General features: G+C 33.2%; 1 protein-coding gene across 2 annotated transcripts in view; it reads right to left on the bottom strand.

Moving 5' to 3' along the window:
- LOC115213303 (BAI1-associated protein 3-like) overlaps positions 1 to 22227 on the bottom strand; it is a 1469361-nt gene that overhangs the window by 316181 nt on the left and 1130953 nt on the right. For both annotated transcript variants that reach the window (XM_036504187.1, XM_036504188.1), the window contains one exon: positions 742 to 945. In XM_036504187.1, coding sequence (XP_036360080.1) covers positions 742 to 945 — 204 coding nt within the window. The remainder of the gene's footprint in view (positions 1 to 741; positions 946 to 22227) is intronic.

The raw sequence follows: 22227 nt of genomic DNA, 5'->3' as shown, positions 1-22227 counted from the left end.
TATGTCGGTGTTTGTTTATTTACGTTAGAAAGCGAAAGTACACAGCACTAGGTGTAGCGTTTTTCTGTATTAAGAATCTCCTGATTGAATTGATGCAAAACAAAGGTGAGAAATGTTACCAGAATAACAAAGGTATGGTAAAATTCTAGATTTCAAAACTTGAAAAATTTTTCAAAAAATCGTTAGACAAGGTATGCGATTAGTCTGGATTAGTTTGTGAAATTGTTTTCAGCTTCATTTTCAATCAAATAACACACACACACACACACACACATATATATATATATACACACATACATATACGTGTATACACACACACAGACACACACACACACACACACACCACACACACACACACACCACATATATATATATATATACGTAATTTGATTGAAGCCGAAAGCATTTTCACAAACATATATATATATGTACATCCATATGTATATGAACTTAGATTTATATGTGTATATAATATAAACATATACACGCATACATGAACGCAAAAATGTAGCAGACGAAGAAGATGGCGAAGCAGAAGAAAAAGGAGGAGAAGAAGAAGAAGAAGAAGAAGAAGAAGAAGAAGAAGAAGAAGAAGAAGAAGAAGAAGAAGAAGAAGAAGAAGAAGAAGAAATAGTAGTAGTAGAAGAAGAAGTGGAAGAAGAAGAAAGTGAAATACGTATATGCATGTGAGTGCATATGTGTGTAATTTTATCAGGAACGGTGCATTTCTTTTTATCTTACCTGTAATGTTCGGACGCGGTATTCGATAAAAATACAAATCAGATCCTCATGTTGTTTCATGTCAGTCCAATTGTCATCTTCAGGTATTCCACGATCCTCACGTGTTGTTAAACATAATTTCAGTTGTATTTCACCTTGAATATTTGATTTGGAGGATCTGCCTTCGAGATTGTACCATTTTTCTAGACCCGATGAAGGGATTTCCTGAAATTGCAAAATTTTATTTCATAATTATATATGTACAAACAACCATACATATAAATATACATCCATAAATGCGTACATACGAGAAACTAATCTGTAGATAGCCATTTCAAATGGAAATAAGGCCAAGCCTGCTTGAAAAAAAAAAACGCCCTACTGGAAGACATTTTGCTCTATATATCCTCATATATACAAGGAAAGAAAATACTGATAAGCGTTTCATGACTGGTCTGTTCTGTGGAACGTGGCACGTAAAAAAATTCGGTCTTAGTAGTAGGTCTCAGACTCTTCTTTTACACTAATTTCACTACGAGGAGTGTAATCAAACAACGGGACCGGTTAGTGTGCAGAATATAGACACGCAAGAGTATTAATAAAATACAGAAAACCTATATGATATTTCATGCTTCATAAGAAATATACTTGCTTCGTTATGTAACTTCCAGGATAAAATAAGTAATTGTTTTTTGAAATATTACGAACCTAGCAAAACTGCCACTTCAATGTTTAGCAATAAAATACATATCCTATATATCATTTTCCTGGACATAAATCCATGTTTCTTGCAGGAATGTGCATTTAAAATATATTGGGTTGTCCGGAAAAGTACAATAAATACTTTCCATTCCATTCTTAATCAACCAAATATGAACCACTTTGTTGCACAATGCGTCTCCATCTTTAACTTGAAAATACCCTCTTCGTAGAATTGAGGTGGTTTCATGGCAAAGAATCTATCAAGGTATCTTTCTACATCATCCAAGGAATTGAAAGTTTTACCTTTAAGACTATTCTGCAGAGACCTGAATAAGTGGAAATCTGAAGGAGCAATATCTGGTGAATAAGGAGGGTGGGGTAACACATCACAGCCGAGTTGCAGCAATTTTTGTCTGGTTCCCAAAGCATCAAGTGACGAAAATGAACTTTCTTATCTTGCATTTTAAAGGGTTACAGAATTAACACAGGTTATAGGAACATAAACCTTCTACGAAAAGATAGCTTAAACTGTGCTCTAAAAGGAGGTGTAATCAAATCCAATTTTATGCACTCAATCATGTTCTAAAATAAGTCGAAAGTTAAGCTACTATAAAAAGGCACGAACTTTCTGGACAACCCAATATAAATACACATCACGTACATAACCAACTGAAAGACAAAAAACATCAAATAGCGTATGAATTTAGGTTTTGTCTGAATTCAGTGCTTACTGGCTATCTTATGTATTGTCACACTGCAGACTTCTATAAAGCCAAGTAAACTCTATTACTCAAGGCACAATGTGTATATATGATTTTAAATACACATGTTCGCCTGAAGCAAGCACATATAAAACATATACATTTTTTACTCTATGTTCCTTGATTTACATTCCGCGTGACATTCTTTTATGTTATTGCAACAAGTGTCTTCTCCACAAATATGTACAAGCACGCATTTAATACACACAACACACACATACACGCACTCACACACAATAAATATAATGATATACATGCATGCATCTATCTATCTATCTATCTATCTATCTATCTATCTATCTATCTATCTATCTATCTATCTATCTATCTATCTATCTATATATATATATAGATATATATATATATATATATGTGTGTGTGTGTGTATGTGTGTGTATGTGCATGTATAAGTATATGCGTGAGTATATGCGTATGCATGTGTGTGTACAGACACCCATATATTTGTGGACGCATGTATTTGTGTGTTCGAGTGTAAACTTTCTCATTTATAAACGCGACCATGCACAAATACAATCTCGTCCCTCTCTCTCCCACCTCTCTCTCTATATATATATTTATATATATATAGATAGATACATCTATGTATATATATTATATGCATATATATATATGTATATGTGTACGTATATATTTATATGTATGCAAATGTATATATATATGTATATATATGTATGTTTACATACATGCATAATATCTGTATATATATATATATATATATATATATATATATATATATATATATATATATATATATGTATATGTATATGCATGCATACATATATGTAAATGTATATATATATACGTATATCATAGATAGATACATCTACACACACATATACATACATAGGTAGATAGATAAATAATAGACAAATAGATAGATAGACAGACAGATATATATATAATATATATATATATATATATATTATATATATATAGATAGATAGATAGATAGATAGATAGATAGATAGATAGATAGCCTTTGGTTGTCTGAGAGTGTCTGTGAGAGTATGTCTGTCAATGCAGCTCTGCGTGCGTGCTCACATCTTGTCGTCCATACATTATAATTTAACACTGAATAAAATTGACAGTTCAGTTGAAACCGTTCCCGATAATTAAATTTCTGAGGTGTGCATATTATAATTCAATTATGAAAGAGGATATTTGAAGGAAAATAACATGTAAACTAATTTGTACTGTTATATTTGTTCGAACAGATTGTATTCCAGAAGTTTGTCTTCTTATTTTTTTTACAAATATCCAATTTACTTCCTTTATCTATGGCCAAAATACAAATAGCAAGCATTAGTTTTCTGTTTCAATTCTATTTTAATGTACTTTTTTCTCTCTATCTCAATATTTTATATTCGTTTATTCCTTTATATTTTGACTCTCGCACTCTTCATCCCACTTCGTTAGCTACTGAGTCCGTCTCTCTTTCTTTATTTATCAACCTGTCTCACCTTGTCCTTTTGCTCTAAATCTATTCATTTTCTGTTTTTGCAGAAATATATATATATATATATATATATATATATATATATAGTTAATCCAAACATGAACAAGCAAGAAAGAACAACAAAAAACAACAACGCGAGGACATGGAATATGTACAGTGTTATTGGACGCTCAGGAAAGGAAAGAAATGATGGAGGAATCTGCCGTTTCGAGCGGAGCTCTTCGTCAGAAACATAGAAAAATTCCAAAGGGGGGAAGAGAAAGAAAATCGCCAACGATACACATGCGGTCACATACACACACACACACACACACATACACTCACACACATATATATATGTATATATATATATATATGTATATATATATATGTGTATATATATATATATATATATATATATATATATATATATTATATATATATAATAATTCATAATTTGACACTGAATTGTAAATTGGAAGTCCACCTGAAGATTGTCGATCAAGACAAGAAACGATTGTAGTGGCGGTTTTTTTGACTATTTATTAAAATTTATGTATTGATTAAGTCTTTCCTTGTTTGTTTTGCAAAATAGTGGTTTTGTCTCGAATAATATTTTATATATATATATATATACATTGTCAATAATAATAAAGGGCAAAATTAATATTAATTAATTAGTAATTAATAATTTTATCAAGCAGTATTCAGTAAGTAAAAGGACCATTTACGGTAAATTTAAGGAGCCTCATTCGTGTTTTGAATTCGTTAGTACTGGATGTCGAGGATGGTTTGTCCGAGGTTACTCAAATCAGATGGGTATGTTCGATTTATAGTGCTCTCAAATTTAAATTTAATGAAATATCAGTGCTGATGACGGGAATGTTAGAATAGGGATGTATTTCTAGCATCTCTATATCTGACTAACCCAGAAACGCGTTCACGAGTAATCTAATTTCGAGTGAACTTATTTCACGTTATTTTTCCCTCTATGCCTACGTGAATTGTTTTTGAGTATACGTTGTCTGGGAGACTCTTCTTATAGTAGAAGAAATAGCTAAATTTTTTGGCTGCTATTTCTAAAAGTTCGGTATGCGGTAAAGCAAATTTTTTTTGCTGAACCCTAATTATATAAAGTAATGTTTTATATATATATAATATATATATATATATATATATATATATATATATATATATATATATCGTGAAGTATATTTGGCACTTAAGGGTAGATGCTACTGTAGCTTGTAGCCCCAGGAGGACCTCTCCTCCAGTTGGCTATTGACACACTCTCTGTGCCCTCTCTCGCTCAGAGATTTATGTATATATATATATGTGTGTGTGTGTATGTATTCACCTAGTGTATTCAAGTATGTAGCTAGTTTCGGACGACATCGAGGAGCGTTCAAATTTAACTATAATCAAGTAAATTCTAATCATAACCTGGCCGAAAAATGTACGAAATTGAGTTACATGCACCAAAACATTGCCCTCCAACCTGTTGTGTACATTAACAGACGAAACGCCGGGTCATATTTTTTGCGCAAAATGCGTGCTGGTAATGAAAGTGATTCATGTAGGTTTAAGGAAACAGTTCAGTGAAAACTACAATTGACTTTTGTTCAGTTTGGATGCCACGGATGGAACACATCCATTGATTATTTAGAATAGGTAAAACTCATTCACGTGATACGAACTATACAAACAAAAGAGTCGAGCGTTCACAATATCGGCGTCACAAGAAGTGTGGCTTTCACAAAACCATTACGGGTTATAGACAAAAGGTGATGCTCCCTAGCTAAACATTCTACTAACCTATATAAATATATGTAAATAAGCATGCCTAAGAACACACGTAGACACATTTGCATATGTCGGTGTAATTGGTATAACTATACATAAGTACGTTTATAAAGAAGAACGATAATATTCCAGATTCTTCACTATAAACACTATATTCATTGCTAAATCATTACTGTATCTGAATTTACTCATTCTAATACTTGTGTCTACGTCTGTATTCAACTATGGACTACAGAAACATAGGCATTCCATTGCTTCGAACTTCATTGTGCGGGAGAAATAAGAACTAATGTTAGAGTGACTGTATGATTACCGGCTACCTTTATATATCAATAAATATCCGTAATGTATTCATGCATAACTCATCCAAAACAATATCAGGCCATCCTCGACTGTGTTACACTACTGCAAAATGAAGGATGTTCTGTCATTTGTACTTGGAATGCTGGCTGAAAAATACCGATTGTTCCACAAGCAGCCTGAGGTAGCGAAATGTAACACAATTCTTTTAGAAATAAATACTTATTTATCCAGTGTCCATCAATCCGGTGTTAAGTGCTCAATGGTTGTAGTTATGTGTGATTACTCAAATAATTTCAGTAGGTAAGTAGTCCGGCAATATAGAAATGAAAAACTCATAAACATATGGAAATATTATTAATAATTGTGATTTGAATGGTTTGATTGATAGCTGAAAAACAACTTGAATAGTCGTATTACAATCACCTATTCAATTGTTTTAGTCAGCAGATGTAATATTTTGCTCTATTTAGATGCACGAAAGTGTGATGTTTTCCTGTCTTCAGCATCAAATGAGTAAATGACATGAAAAGGAAAAAAAAAACGGATATTAATGAGGCTTTTGTCTTGGTGGATAACAAAATGTGTTATCGTTTTGTTATATGGCTATACATAGGGAGTAAGATATTTTAGGCAGCTGTAAATCTCAACAGATGTGTCATTTCCAAATTTGGTTCAAAAATTACATTTTGATGCTATAATTCTCCGAAAGATAAAGATCACAACTATATATACAATACAAATATATATTCTATATGGTTTAATCGTTTTTAAAACATTTATTCCTTAAAATCCAGACATATATGAAAAATGTGGAAAGACGTTGTCTCTTTCTGTGTATCTGATTGGTAGTCGCCATGATAGATCGTTAGCCACTACACACATTTTTTCTCTCCTTGTTTTTTCTGTGTCCCTTTCTGTAGAAGAGCGTAGGCTCGAAACGTAAAAGACGTTTTCTATTCCTGAGCGTTATACTAATACATCTGTTTGTTTTGTACACCACCTGTCTTCGTCTTTTGTGTATTTCGTAAACTCTCCCTATATATATATATATATATATATATATATATATATATATATTACTAAAAGCATTTTTCAAAGGAATTTTCAAGAAACACTACATATGCTAATACTAATATAGTTGCTTAAAATTTAAAATGTATTTGTTGATTAAAATATAGACATATTGTCATTCATCGTTGGATTTAGTACAAGGGCACTGTTTATTAGTACTTAAATCCAGAATAATGCAAAAAAAAATATATATTGAAGATAGATACTCATATACTGTGACCTTCAAACATTTTATACTAATCACGTCCTACCTATCAGCACCCATTGTGTGAATATTTGCAGCGTAATGCATTTGACGTATTCAGGAAGATGGCAATACAATGAAAATTATCATTCAGTTTTCATAAAGACTAATATTTCATTAACAATAATCCCTTTTCTGGCTCCTGTGCCTTTTATATATATGATATATAAAAACAATATCTTGCTTACTTATATAAAAATAATTGAGTGTATCAGTTTCTTTCTAATATTACACGAATATGTGATGCATTTGTTAATGGTTTTCACTCAACCAATAAAATCTTGATGCTTGACTATGTTTCCAAATATAGAGAAATATATTGCGTCTGTATTTTCATGGGACTTATCTATTTCAGTCATTTAAAACACCGGTGACGTGAAATACAGCAATATGACTGGCAAGGATTCAGGTTATAGTAGTATAAACACTATGTTATGAATTGAGTATATTTTCTTTCCTTTGACATCACAAACATAAATCAATATATATTATGGCTTATGTATACATGTATACATATCTACATGCATGCATACTTGCATACATATATACCATGTATGTATGCATATATCTCATTTTATCGTCGCGGAAGAAAGCAATCTACTGCGAATTTCAAACTCAGATATCCGGAAGAAACAAAAATGAAGAAAAAGGAAAAAAAAAATAGTGACATGAAATTCTTGGCAAAGCGAGCAAACGGAAGGGAAATTATTCCTGAAATTTCAATTTAAAAATAGTTTACCGAATATATGTGTGCAAAATATATAAAATTATCTCTTCCTTTCCGATTATCGACACAGGCTACGTAAGTAAGTCACCTATGCTGGCATAAGATATATTAATGGAGGGAGACATAGAACGAAGAATTAAAATATACAGAGGGAAGAGAGAATGCCTTTTCTACATGTCTGTCAGTGTCTCACTCTTACTCTCATTTTCTCCTTCGGAACACGATCATATATATATATATGTATAATATATATATGTATATATTATATATATATATATATTATATATATAATATATTATATATATATAATATATATATATATATATAAGAAAAAGGGACAGGCAACAGGTTGCTTGACCGCATACCGAAAAAATAGAAATAGCAGTCAAGAATGCTTATTTCTATCAGAAATATATATATATATAGAAATAAGCATTCTTGACTGCTATTTCTATTTTTTCGGTATGCGGTCAAGCAACCTGTTGCCTGTCCTTTTTTCTTATATACAATATATATACTGAACTTTACAGAAGTTCCTGCCGGTAATCGGCTATATTTACATACCGAATTCTACCAGTAAATAATTGTGGTTTTTTTTTTTAAAAAACCTTTATAGAAATTATTTACTCTTATTATTATATTATATATATATATATATATATTATATATTATATATATGTATATATATATATATATATGTATATATATATATGTTTTTATATATATATATGTATATATATATATATATATATGTATATATATATATATGTATGTATATATATGTATGTATATATATATATATATGTATGTATATATATATATGTATGTATATATATATATATGTATGTATAGATATATATATGTATATATATATATGTATATATATATGTATACATATGTATATATATATATTATATATATGTATATATTATATATATGTATATATATATGTATACATATGTATATATATATGTAATATATGTATACATATATAAGTATATATATATATATATATATATATATATATATATATATATATATATATGTATACATATATATATATATGTATATATATGTATACATATATAAGTATATATATATATATATGTATATATATATATATATATATATATATATATATATATATATGCATGTATGTATGATGCACTCTTCCGTTACTGGTGGAATCAGCAAAAGCAAAAAAGAAATACTCTATCCATTGAATAATACATATCAGTTGCCGTATACAGGATTTAATTTTGAGCTACTATTAGATTTATGGTGTGAAAGCACAATGGTCGGACAAGCTTGCATTGTGTGCTGTGTTTTTCAAAGCTATCTTCCATGTTCAGATATACAACATGGCTGGTTTTGAGGAAACAGAAAAGAAGACTCTGAAAAAGGACACTGAATTAAGGCAAATGAAAACGTGCAACGAGAAAGATTAACATTAAGAGTTGCTTCCCTTTGGGACACACTTAATGAGAATAAAAATGGTTGGTGAAAAATTCATTCAATGGAGGGAAGGTAAAATTTGATGAGATTTCAAGCTTGATCCACTGAGGATGGCGTTTTTTTTATCAATAAGAGAAACTCGCTCTTTTGCTTACATGTATGAAAAATATCAGGGCTAGATATTTGGAGGTGAGTAGAGTTCTTAGATTTAGAAAAGGATAGCAAATCGTCGGCTAATCAAAGCTTGCATCTCTTTCAGCCATTAATGTTTGGCGTAGAATGACCGTTCTACGATAACTATTCAATGGTGTGTGAACAGGCATGGCTAGTTGACTTCATGACTTTCTTCTTATTTACGTGTCAGAAGGAAGACTGGTGGTTAGCATGTCACTTTATTGAAAATCCCTTTTGCATACACTAATGTTCTTTTTCTCTTGAATTTTATATTTATATTGTTATTTATATTGTTATTTTGGATCTCTGATCTGAATTCAATTTCCTAAAAGACGGAGGTCTACGACACACAAGTATACGGATATACATGAACACATACGTACACACACGCACTCTCTCTCTCTCTCTCTCACGCATACACACACACATAAACGATGGACTTCTCTCAGTTTCCGTCGAGCAGCCTCACTCATAAGGACTTGGTCAGCCCGGGGCCATAGTAAAAGATACGATGGGTTTCTTTCAGTTTCCGTCGACCAGATTCGCTCACAAGGATTTGCTCAGCCCGAGGCTATAGAAAAAGAAACTTGCCTAATATTCTACATCGTGAAACTAATTCGTGGAATATGTACTTCCAAATCAGACTTCTTACCACACAGCAACGCCTGCGTCTATAGATGTATAAGTTGTGTTTTATGCGAAGTTATATAGAAAAGCAGAACACTATTAAATTTTAGAAATACGTCTTAGGAGAAAACTTATTTACTAAATGCTCAGCCTCATCAGATCGCCTGATGACAGTTTGTAAGCCGAAAGTTCATGTCACTGTCAGCATTACACCTGATATGTTTGTGTGTGTGTTTGTGTAAGCGTGTATGTATGTGTACGTGTGTGAGTGTACGTGTGTACGTATATATTAATTATTCTTTGACAAGAATAGCATTGACAGTCACTTTGAGGTTTCGGTCAGCCAAGCCATCGACTGACTGTGATGCAGTCAAGTTACTCTTGGCTTTGCTATTCAATACTATATTTGTTACCCAACAAAAGTATGAAGTAACCTTTCAGATCAATGTAAAGTTGTTTTTAATATAACTGAAAATATAAATAAAACTTGCATTTCTCCCCTGTAGTGAATTTACCTTTAGAAGATGAAATATGTCACAAACAAATATTAACTATCCTAAAGTTCACCAATGCCTAAATACTGTTTGGTGGCTGGCAGAATTGTTAGCACGCCGGGCGAAATGCGTAGCCGTATTTCGTCTGCCGTTACGTTCTGAGTTCAAATTCCGCCGAGGTCGACTTTGCCTTTCATCCTTTCGGGGTCGATAAATTAAGTACCAGTTATGCACTGGGGTCAGTGTAATTGACTTGATCCGTTTGTCTGTCCTTGTTTGTCCCCTCTGTGTTTAGCCCCTTGTGGGTAGTAAAGAAATAGGTACTGCTGAATTTATCTCGACCGGGCGATCCAAAAGCGCTAATTATTCGATGTTGTTGACTATATTTTAGTCAAAGCTGCGAATTTAAATCTGCTCAGAGTTACCTGTCTTCGGTATTTCCCATTGATAACGTTTAAAGAGTTAGAAACGCCGCATCTGGGAATTAGATAGAGGGAAATACTAGGCAGATTTGGTATTTTTACATATTTTACAATAAGAGAGAATATTTTCACCACGGAAACTGCAGTGACTTTGCTTTTAGAAGTTGAAAAATATCAGAAACATATTTTAACTAGCCTAAATTTCACACACAGCCATACACACACACACGCGCGCGCACACACAGAGAGGCACAGGCCTCACTGGTAAGACGTCTACTTCACAACCATATGGTTCCTGGCTCCGTCCCACGGCGTGGCACCTTGTGAGTAGATTCGGTAGAGGGAAGCTAAAGAAGCATGTCGTGTATATGTGTATGTTATGTGTATGTTATTGTGATTGTGTTTGTCCCTAACAACTGGTGTCAGTGTGTTTACGCCCTAGTGGCTTAACGATTAAGCAAAACAGACCGATGTAATTAAGTATCAGGATTATGAAAATATTAATTATGGGGCTCCTTTCGTTCCACTAGATTTCTTGAAGGCGGTGACTAACACGGCCGGAGTCTGGAGACTGAAACAAGTAAACTATGAGCAATATATAGGGGCAGGGGTGGTTTTAGGTGCAGGACTGGCTGCGTGGTAAGTAGCTTGCTTACCAACCACATGGTTCCGGGTTCAGTCCTACTGCGTGGCACCTTGGGCAAATGTTTTACACTACAGCCCCGGGCCGATCAAAGCCTTGTGAATGGATTTAGTAGATGGAAACTGAAAGAAGCCCGCCGTATATATATATGTGTGTGTGTCTTCTTTGAGGTCTATGTTTGCCCCCCCCCCCCACCATCTCTTGAAAACCGATGTTTGTATGTTTACGTCCACGTCACCGAGCGGTTCGGCAAAAGGAGGCCAATAGAATAAGTACTAGGCTTACAACGAATAAGTCCTGGGAGTCGATTTGTTTGACAAAAGGTGGTGCTCCAGCATGGCCGCAGCCAAATGACTGAAACAAAAAAAAGAGTAAAAGAATATAAGTGTAGACGTCTTCGTGCTTATCTTCAATGTTACCGTTTCATATGAAATCTTTACGAAATTTTGCAGAAATGTTCAGATACAGAATAATGTCAGCTCCTCAAAACGAAACAAGAGAAAAAAAAAAGTCCCCCTGCAGCTCAAAAGAAGGATGAACAAGAAGCATATCGAGAAACAGACGGAAATTTGAAATATATAAAAATCCGTTGTTTCAAATGTTATATCTTCAACAAAGTATTACGAGCTTTCAAATACCAAAGAAGATAGGAAATACTTAAACTATTTCATGTCTACAATATTTCGTTTTTGGATTTGGTTTGCAAGATTCTTTAATTCTTCATGTGAGTTCATGTGGTGAAGCATAATCTAGCGGTGAGCTGGCAGAAACGTTAGCACGCCGGGCGAAATGTTTAGCTGTATTTCGTCTGCCGCTTCGTTCTGAGTTCAAATTCCGCCGATGTCGACTTTGCCTTTCATCCTTTCGGGGTCGATAAATTAAGTACCAGTTACGCACTGGGGTTAATGCAATCGACTTAATACCTATGTCTGTCCTTGTTTGTCCCCCTCTGTGTTTGGCCCCTTGTGGGTAATAAAGAAATAGGTATTTCGTCTGCCGTTATTTTCGGAGTTCAAATTCCACCGAGGTCGACTTTGCCTTTCATCCTTTCGGGGACGATCAATTAAGTACTGGTTACGCACTGGGGTCGATGTAATCGACTTAATCCCTTTGTTTGTCTCCTCTATGTTTAGCCCCTTGTGGGCAATAAAGAAATGATATTCTGTTGTGTCTGGGGAGAGTAATTTACTTTTTGTACCTTATAATTTAACACACCGGCAAAATTTCCACTTATTTCTTATTTTTATTTTCCTAAAATTTTCGTTGCGTCTTGCAACCTTATCAATAGTCGTGACTCTACAATATTTTGTACTTTTAAGACAGCAAGCTGGTAGATTCGTTAGCAAGCCGGGCAAATTGCTTGGCGGCATTTCATCCCTATTTACGTTCTGAGTTCAAACTCCGCCGTGGTCAACTTTGCATTTCATTCTTCACGAACGGTAAAATATGCAGCAGCTAAAAATTGGTGTTGATGTAAGCCCCTTAATTTCTTCGCCTGAAATTGTTGCTCTTGTGCCAAAATTTGAAATCAATATTACGTACATTTAAACTATTTAACATTTATGCATACTGAATCAGACTTAACTGTCATGAAATTATAGTATAAATATATATATATATATATATATATATATATATATATATATCCTAAAAACAAGCAAATGTGAAACAATAAAATAAGTATATTTTCTATCATACATGGTATTTCAAACCATCTTCTAATTTTACAATGAAATGGCGTCTAATTGTGGACACGCGCGCGCGCTGACAAACAACACGCACACACACTGCATCTATATGTGAACGCATGTGTTTGTGCATGAGTACATAAACGTGACTTAGTTGTGTACTAGTACCTAATCGAAGACGAGAGAGAAAATATACGTGTGGGTTTGTGTGTGCGAAAGAGAGAGAGAGAGAGAGAGAGAGAGAGAGAGAGATAGAGAGAGAGAGAGAAAAAAGAAAGACAGGGAGAGAGAAAGATTAAAGAAACATTAAGGAATTCTGAGAGAAAGTAAAGCGGATTTGAGATGAAAATTATCGTTTGTATCCAAACACAAGGATTTTCATCCAAATGTTACTCCTTTACAAATTCCGGTATCTCTATGGCAACATTGTTTCTAGGCAAACATCTACGCTTATAGAATTAAATGCATATTACACACACACATACACAAATACAAACACACACCCACATATATATATAATTATATATGTATATATACTCATACACACAATGTTTATATTCATATATATATATATATATATATACTAGCAGTATCGCCCGGCGTTGCTCGGGTTTGTAAGGGAAATAACTATATAAGCATTTTTAGAGAGTTACTTCCCTTATATAATAGCGAAAAAATGCATTAAACTGGAAAAAAATGATGGTAATTTTTTAAATCGTAGACTCATCGTAGACGCGCGCTAATACCCAGAAAGGCTCGATATGAATCACGACTATAAGATACCCAGTTTTGGTTAAACTGCACCGCAAAATGTGGAAGTAGTTAGGAATCTAAATCGTAGGAGACAGACACACAACTTGACTTTTATATATAAAGATATAAAGATATATATATATATATATGACAATTAGTTGCACACAAATATGTATACATGTAACTGTGTGTGCGTGAGTGCGTGCATTTCGTTCGTCCTTGTCTTCAAATTCTACCGAGGGTGACATTGCTGTTTTTACTTTCAAGGTCAATAAACTAAGTACCAGTTATATACTTGCGTCGATGTAATCGACCCCCCACTCCCGCAAAATGGTTGATCTTGTGACAAAATTTCAAACCCATATGCAAATTGAATATTTCTGATATATAGGATACTAGCAGTGTCCGCGACGAAATTTTTCTGTTATGTGAAAGAGTGAATAATACTCCGAAATTATGAGTGATCAATATCTTAATGGCATATTTCAATGAAAATATTTCACAACAACACCTACATTTCTCTACACATGTCTTAAAAAGGCCATTTATGTGAGTTTCAATATTTTTTCTGATATAACGGAATGAATTCTATTTTAAAGCAATTACGGATAATTTAATTTTCTAACGAAATTCCTATTGTAATATCAAACTCCGAAGTATTTTCAACATGGTTCTGCTTTTAATTGGCATATTGTTCGATCAGAAATTTACGACTGCTTAAGAGGGCAATTCATCTATGTTAGATGTTAATGAGCACATTGTGGAACAGGTCGGGTACACACAAGAGGATAGAAGAGGAACACTTTAGCTTTTAACGTTTTAGATGTTTAGTTTTATGTTTAGCTACAAATTTGAAGTTAGTGTGTCAGAGTATGTGTGTGTATATATATACATATATATATATATATATATATATATATATATATATATATATATATATATATATATATATATATGCGCAGGAGTGGCTGTTTGGCATGTAGCTTGTTTACCAGCCGGGTTCAGTCTGACTGCTTGGCACCTTGGACAAGTGTCTTCTACTATAGTCTCGGACCGACTTTAGCATTGTGAGTGGATTTGGTAAACAGGAACTGAAAGAAGCCCGTCGTGTATATATATATATATATATATATATATATATATATATATATACACATATACATACACACACACACACACACAACACACACACACCATATATATACGGTGCGTAAGGTGTTTGAAGACATGCATCTTTGAGGTCATTGCTGCATTTCTTGCTAACTATATATAATCTGTAATAATAAATCTCTGAACGAGATGTAAACAGTAACTGCACGACAATGTGGGCTACAAGCTACAGTAACACCCATATGGTTAGCCATATTGAGATGGCTAGTATACCTCACATATATATAATCTTTATTTAAGAAAAGAATAATGGCAGACCCTCAGCTTACCCAAGAAATGAAGAGGCATGCTGTTATTGTGGTTATAAAGGCTGAGTATAGCAATTTCGAAATATCTCAATTTTTAAAAGTTGCCAGATCTTTCGTCTACAAAGTCTGAAAGACTGAAGATGGAAAGATATCACTAGTATCAAAGCATAAAAAGCATTCTAAACGCTCTGAAACCATCAGAACACTTGAATTTATCTAGTAAGTTCAATAGATTATTGATTACAATCCCAGAATATGTAAAGTATAAAAGCCATCTCAATATGGCTAACCACAAAGGGGAGGGGGTGTTACTGTAGCTTTTAGCCCCAGGAGATCATCGTCTCCAGCTGGCTTTAGACACATTTTCTGTGCCCTTTAGGTATCTGCAAAGGGAGGCCATCCCTTTCTCGTAAGCCTGAGTGATACGCACCGGACCGGTTTCGAGATTATTGTCTCTTATCAACGGGCGGTAATCACCAGATCCCGATGAAAGACAAGGCCTGTTTGCAAATATATAAGAGTTTTTCTAGTGACGTCTGCCACTGATTTCGAAAAACTGACTTACGAGAAAGGGATGGCCTCCCTTTACAAATACCTAAAGGGCACAGAAAGTGTGTCTAAAGCCAGCTGGAGACGATGATCTCCTGGGGCTAAAAAGCTACAGTAACACCCCTCCCCTTTGTGGTTAGCCATATTGAGATGGCTTTTATACTTTACATTGCCGAGCGATTACTGTTTACATCTCGTTCTGAGATTTAATCCCAGAATAAAATTTCAAGAAATTTGCTGGATTTAAACTTCGGTCTGTGTACGATCATTCTCTTTGCATAAAAGTTGTGTTCTTTTCAAAATATGCTGCAAATGATATACCTCGCGCAAACAGTAGCATACGCCACGCTAAATTGTCAGTTACTAGAACACATTCCTCTTTGGGAATTTCCCTGATTTCTACTGTAATTGCTGCCTTCAGTTCACGAATCGTTCGAGGATTGTTCTGGATTGAGATACCCAAAGGATTGAGATACCCAAACAGGTAAAAAGAATCTGGGGATTTCAATTCCGGTGAAAGCGGTGCCCACTGAACGTCACACTTCCTGCTGATGAGTCTCTCCTGAAATCGCTCTCTCAGCCAGTCTAGGGAGTTATTTGATGCGTGGCGAGTGGCCCTGTCTTGCCGGAACCAGTGTTCATCTCGATTCACCCCTCTGTGTCGATTTTTTTCAAACAGTTCCACTCAAAGATCTGTGGGTTCTGTTTATTTGCGGTCAACCCCTCTCTCTGTATATATATATATATATATATATATATGAAAATAGTAAAGAGTGAAAAAACGACAGAAGGCTTAAATGTTAAAAAATATATATATTTGTGTCAAAATGTCTGGAGAATATTGGAAAAACTTTTTTTTTTCCCTTTCCTTAAAATGACATAATTTTAAAATTTTTAAAGAAATTACCGGTTTCGCGTGTAGCTTTTCAAATTTCTTGTGACCAAACAACTTTCTTATATATATATATATATATATATATATATATATATATAGATATATATATATATATATATGTATATATATATATATATGGGTGTGTATGTATGGGTGTGTGATAGTGCAGTAGATATTTTGCCACAGAATTAAATCATCCGTAGTTGTAAAATAGAATGTACTTCGTAATATTTGAGAGAATATTCAAACTAAAAAAGCCAAGCCCAATGATTCATGGTTAGATGGTCAGAGAATTTTCGGGACTGCATATTCAGCATTTTCATTCACACCACACACCACACACACACACACACACACACATATATATATATATGTCGTCATTTCATCTATACCCTTCTCATTGTTCTCTATGTCGTCATTTCATTAGTCTATACCCCTCTCATTTTCCCTATTTGTCACCGATGACGGAATATCCCATACTCTGGGATATCCCAGAAACAGCTGTAAGACTTTGAATTTTTCCAATAATAATAACGCATATGACTTGAGATATATGTCTTGCCTTAAAGTTTGTTGTCATCTTTACCAATTATATGGTCTGGGGAGCAATTTGGAGCAATGGTTGATCAGAGCTGGTGGAGTGTGGGGGAATATAAACTCAGATAAATATGTGTCCTTTATGGCACTGAGGACTCATTCCAATCATGTCCAGTGGTGAAACGATTAAAGAAAACTCTTTATTTTTGGAAGATGGAGCTCCTTGTAACACGGTTAAAATGGCTCAAGATTTGTTGGATGGAAATGGCATTAAAAAGGTTCCATAGTCAAGCCAGTAACCGGATATGAACCCTATTGAAGAACGACATAATGAACAGAGCACTCCATAAAATGAACAAGAAAGCATCATCAAGACCAGATCTTTTGAGATAACTGCATGTAACTTGGCAAGAAATTTCCGCAACAGAATAGTTATCTAATTGCGTTGGAAAAATGCAAAGGGCATATCTACTAAATATTAAATATTTACATTATTACAATTAATAAATATAAGGAAATAATCTTATTCTCAAACGCAGGATAATGCTAATAATATAGCGTAAACGAGATAGACTATCCGTATTTTGCAAAATATTATAATGATATATATTAATATATCTTAATGATTATAAGTGTTATATTGACTCCTGTTATGTATGTGTATATAAGATCTAATTGTAATTGGTGCCTGCCAAGCGACCGGTAGAAATCTTCTTTGGAGAGTAGTGTTGTTGAACTTGCTGTTAAACATAATCAGACAAAGATTTTCCCTGCAAAGGCTTCTAATCACTGCAATCATATCTTCCTTGTTTTCTCTTAGTGCCACAATAAACGATATGATCTTCCTATTTTTAAAACGTAGATGTGATTTGACTGAGATTTAGCTGCTTTTTCTTTGAGATGAATCAAGCACGAGGATACTTTCTAGATAATTTGATATGATAGCTGTTGTATATTTCTAACATATGTAAAATATGATCTATTTCATGTTGAATATAAATTTAGACAGTATCGTAAGTAATAAATAATCCTTATGTTTCTCATCCTACCATCAATCACTTTAATACTCAAATCATCATCAGCATTTTCGGCTTAGTATTTTATGGAACCAGGCTTAAATTCTTATGATTCTTTCCTCTACGTTTTATCATGGTAGCCATAATCTCTAGTCATAATGGAAATGGTAAAAGTGCAACCTGTGCGGCGTAAGCAGTAAATGTATACACACTAATAGCAGGCTAGAGGCAGTGGGGGATCGCTGTAGCACATAGCTTTTACTGTATTTTGCAAATATAGATAGTCTTTGGATAGGAAGGATGCATTTTATATTGTTGCCCTACATATACAATATAATTGGATGGTCACAGATGGAAGTACTTTGAGTGTAGATCTGTATGATCATGGATAATCGTGTACTAAATGATAGCAGCTAGACAGACGAATCAACGTGGATGTTTTTGCGAGCTGGTTTGGCTTACTAGAAATGGAAACTAAATAAGATTGAAATCACATCCTACCCATTTACAAATTAAAGGCACACTTGATGATGTCCTATTGTCATAATGTCTGGGTACAAAAAGATTTGGACAATAGGGACATGCATATGTTGATTGGTAGGCGCGTTCAAGATAGGCCTGGGTTATCACAACAATAGGAAACAGGAACTAGAGACTAGGCGTGTAACAGCTTATGCTGTTAGACACCTAGTATCTAGTTAAACAAACAAAATGACAGTCAGCAATTGTTTTTAACTAGTATATTCATCTGACTATCATTATCAGCTGTACAATAACTTCGAAAATCCACATACATTTATAATTAGATATCTCATTATTATATATTTTAAGGAAAATATAATGAACTCCGTGGAAAACAAAAGACCTTTTGCCCCATCAATAATATTAGAGAGCAGACATTGATTTATTTACGTGCAAATAACTTGAGGGTGCCTTAAAAGAGACTGATAAAATAAATACCAGGTTTCAAAAATAAGTACTGGGGTCGATTTGCTCGACTAAACCCTTCCAAACAGAAACCCAGTGGGACTACTGTCCAATGGCTGACAGAAGGAAAAGATATATAAAGACAAAGCAAAATTTGCTGCGTAAAAAAGATAATTATATATAGGTTTTCAGGTTAAAGCATCATCCATTTCTTATATGCTAATGGCAATAATATATGCAGTATTTCTAGAATACCAAGACGCAAGCGAAATATTGTAGTCACATGAACTAATAAAATCAGACATTACACACACAATCGCGCGCGCACATGCGACAAAAGCTAGCCACCATTTTTTAAACGTAATTTCAAAAAGTATCTGTTCACATTTTCAATATTATATTTATTTACTTCAATGATTTTATTGCTTCACTCTTTCACTCTCCATATCTCATTCTAATTTCAACTCATATTTTCTGTTTTCCTCCAGTTTTGCATTTCACTCGCTTGCTCAATCTACAAAATCTATTAAAGGATTCTATTTTGTTATCAAACTCAATACACAACTGTCAGTTCAGTTTTAAACAGAAAATTATTGGAGCTTAGGCTGTTATAAATATTCAGTCACATACAGCGAGCACATCATATATATACTTATGTGTATATATGTATATTTGAATTGTCTATACATATGTATATATATACACACACATATACATATATGCATATACATACGCATATATATACACTTATGTACATATATATATATATATATATGTATATGTATATGTATATATATGTGTATATATATATATACATATGCATATGCATATACACACATATATACTTGAGCTAATACCTGTGCGTACACATATATGCATGCACACGTCTATGTATCTATCTATCCACCGATTTATCTCTCTCTCTCTCTATCTATCTATCTGTCCATCTATCTGTGTACGTGCGTGTGTATATATGCATATGTGTGAATATAATGTTATATATATATATATATATATATATATAGACAACACACACACATATATATATATATCCACATATAATATATATATATATATATATATATCTATATATATATATATATATATATATATATATATATATATATGTATGTATGTATATCCACAAGCAGGTAAACAAATACTGAAGTTATATAATTTATACAATGCACAGAAACACAACACATGAGCACACACATAGATAGATAGATAAAGATAGATAGATAGATAGATAGATAGATAGATAGATAGATAGATAGATAGATAGAGATACATAGACAGATAACAGATTGAGAGCTAGATAGATATACGAATAACACATAAATATATGTACACGTACAGATTCATGTAAATGAAGATGCATATGTATTATACAAACATGTATGTGTGTGTATTATGATATTTATATAAATGTACATAAACAAAATCGCATATATATATATATATATATATATATATATATATATATATATATTATATATCTATATATATGTCATTGTACATAAATATTTTCAGCAACCATCCGGCCATATATATACGTATGTGTAAGCCATATATACGTATGTGTATTTTTGTAATTACTTATCTATCTATACAAATATTTCGCCTGGACATAAAAGACCTATCAACAATTTCGTCAATTGTTCGGTGACGATCTTGCAAAACCGGTTCGTATATTTTCGTGATGTTTTCATTCGTTCGCGAGATCGGCGGTCGTCCAGAACGAGGTTGATGTTCAAGCGAAATGTCACCAATCCTAAAGCAAGGAAACCACTCGTAAACTTATGTTTTCCTCATGACAGAGTCCTAGTAAGCTGTTTGAAGCATGGCAACTATTTCAACCGCCGTCTCCCTCCCTCCCCTACAGAAAAACAGAATTTAACGGAAGCACGCTGTCCCTTCGTTTCAGCTACGGCAAACATTGACGAACAGGGGAGAAGCACCGCAAAGCAAAGATGCATTTCCTGTCAGTATGGTGGCAACACACGACGCCGTTACTTTTGGGTACCCCTCGTATAGACACAACATACGTATACAACTACATGTATACACACACACATATATATATTTATACATATATATATATATATACATATGTATATATATATATACATATGTATATATATATATGTATATATACATATATAAATATATACATATTTATAAATATATAAATACACACATATAATATATATACATATATACATATATACATATATATATAAATATGTATATATATATGTATATATATGTATGTACATATATATATATACATATATACGACGGGCTTCTTTCAGTTTCCGTCTACCAAATCCACTCACAAGGCTTTGGTCGGCCCGATGCTATAGTAGAAGACACTTGCCCAAGGTGCCACGCAGTGAGACTGAACCCGGAACCATGTGGTTGGTAAACAAGCTACTTACCACAACCAACCTGCGCGTATACATATATATACACATATGCATACATATATATTTATATATATAATATATATATATATAGGTTGTACATATATATAACACACTATATATATATACATACATATATATACATACATATATATGCATACTACATACATAATACATACATACATACATATATACATCATACATATAATCAATACATACATACATACATACATATATATATATATATATATATATATAATATATATATATATATATATATATATATATATATAGGCGCAGGAGTGGCTGTGTGGTAAGTAGCTTGCTTACCAACCACATGGTTCCGGGTTCAGTCCCACTGCGTGGCACTTGGGCAAGTGTCTTCTGCTATAGCCCCGGGCCGGCCAGTGCCTTGT

This window comes from Octopus sinensis, linkage group LG6 (genome assembly GCF_006345805.1).
Source record: "Octopus sinensis linkage group LG6, ASM634580v1, whole genome shotgun sequence".
Taxonomy (NCBI): Eukaryota; Metazoa; Mollusca; class Cephalopoda; order Octopoda; family Octopodidae; genus Octopus; species Octopus sinensis.
Note: the sequence above shows the minus strand (reverse complement) of the source record. Positions and strands in the feature narration are given on the sequence as shown.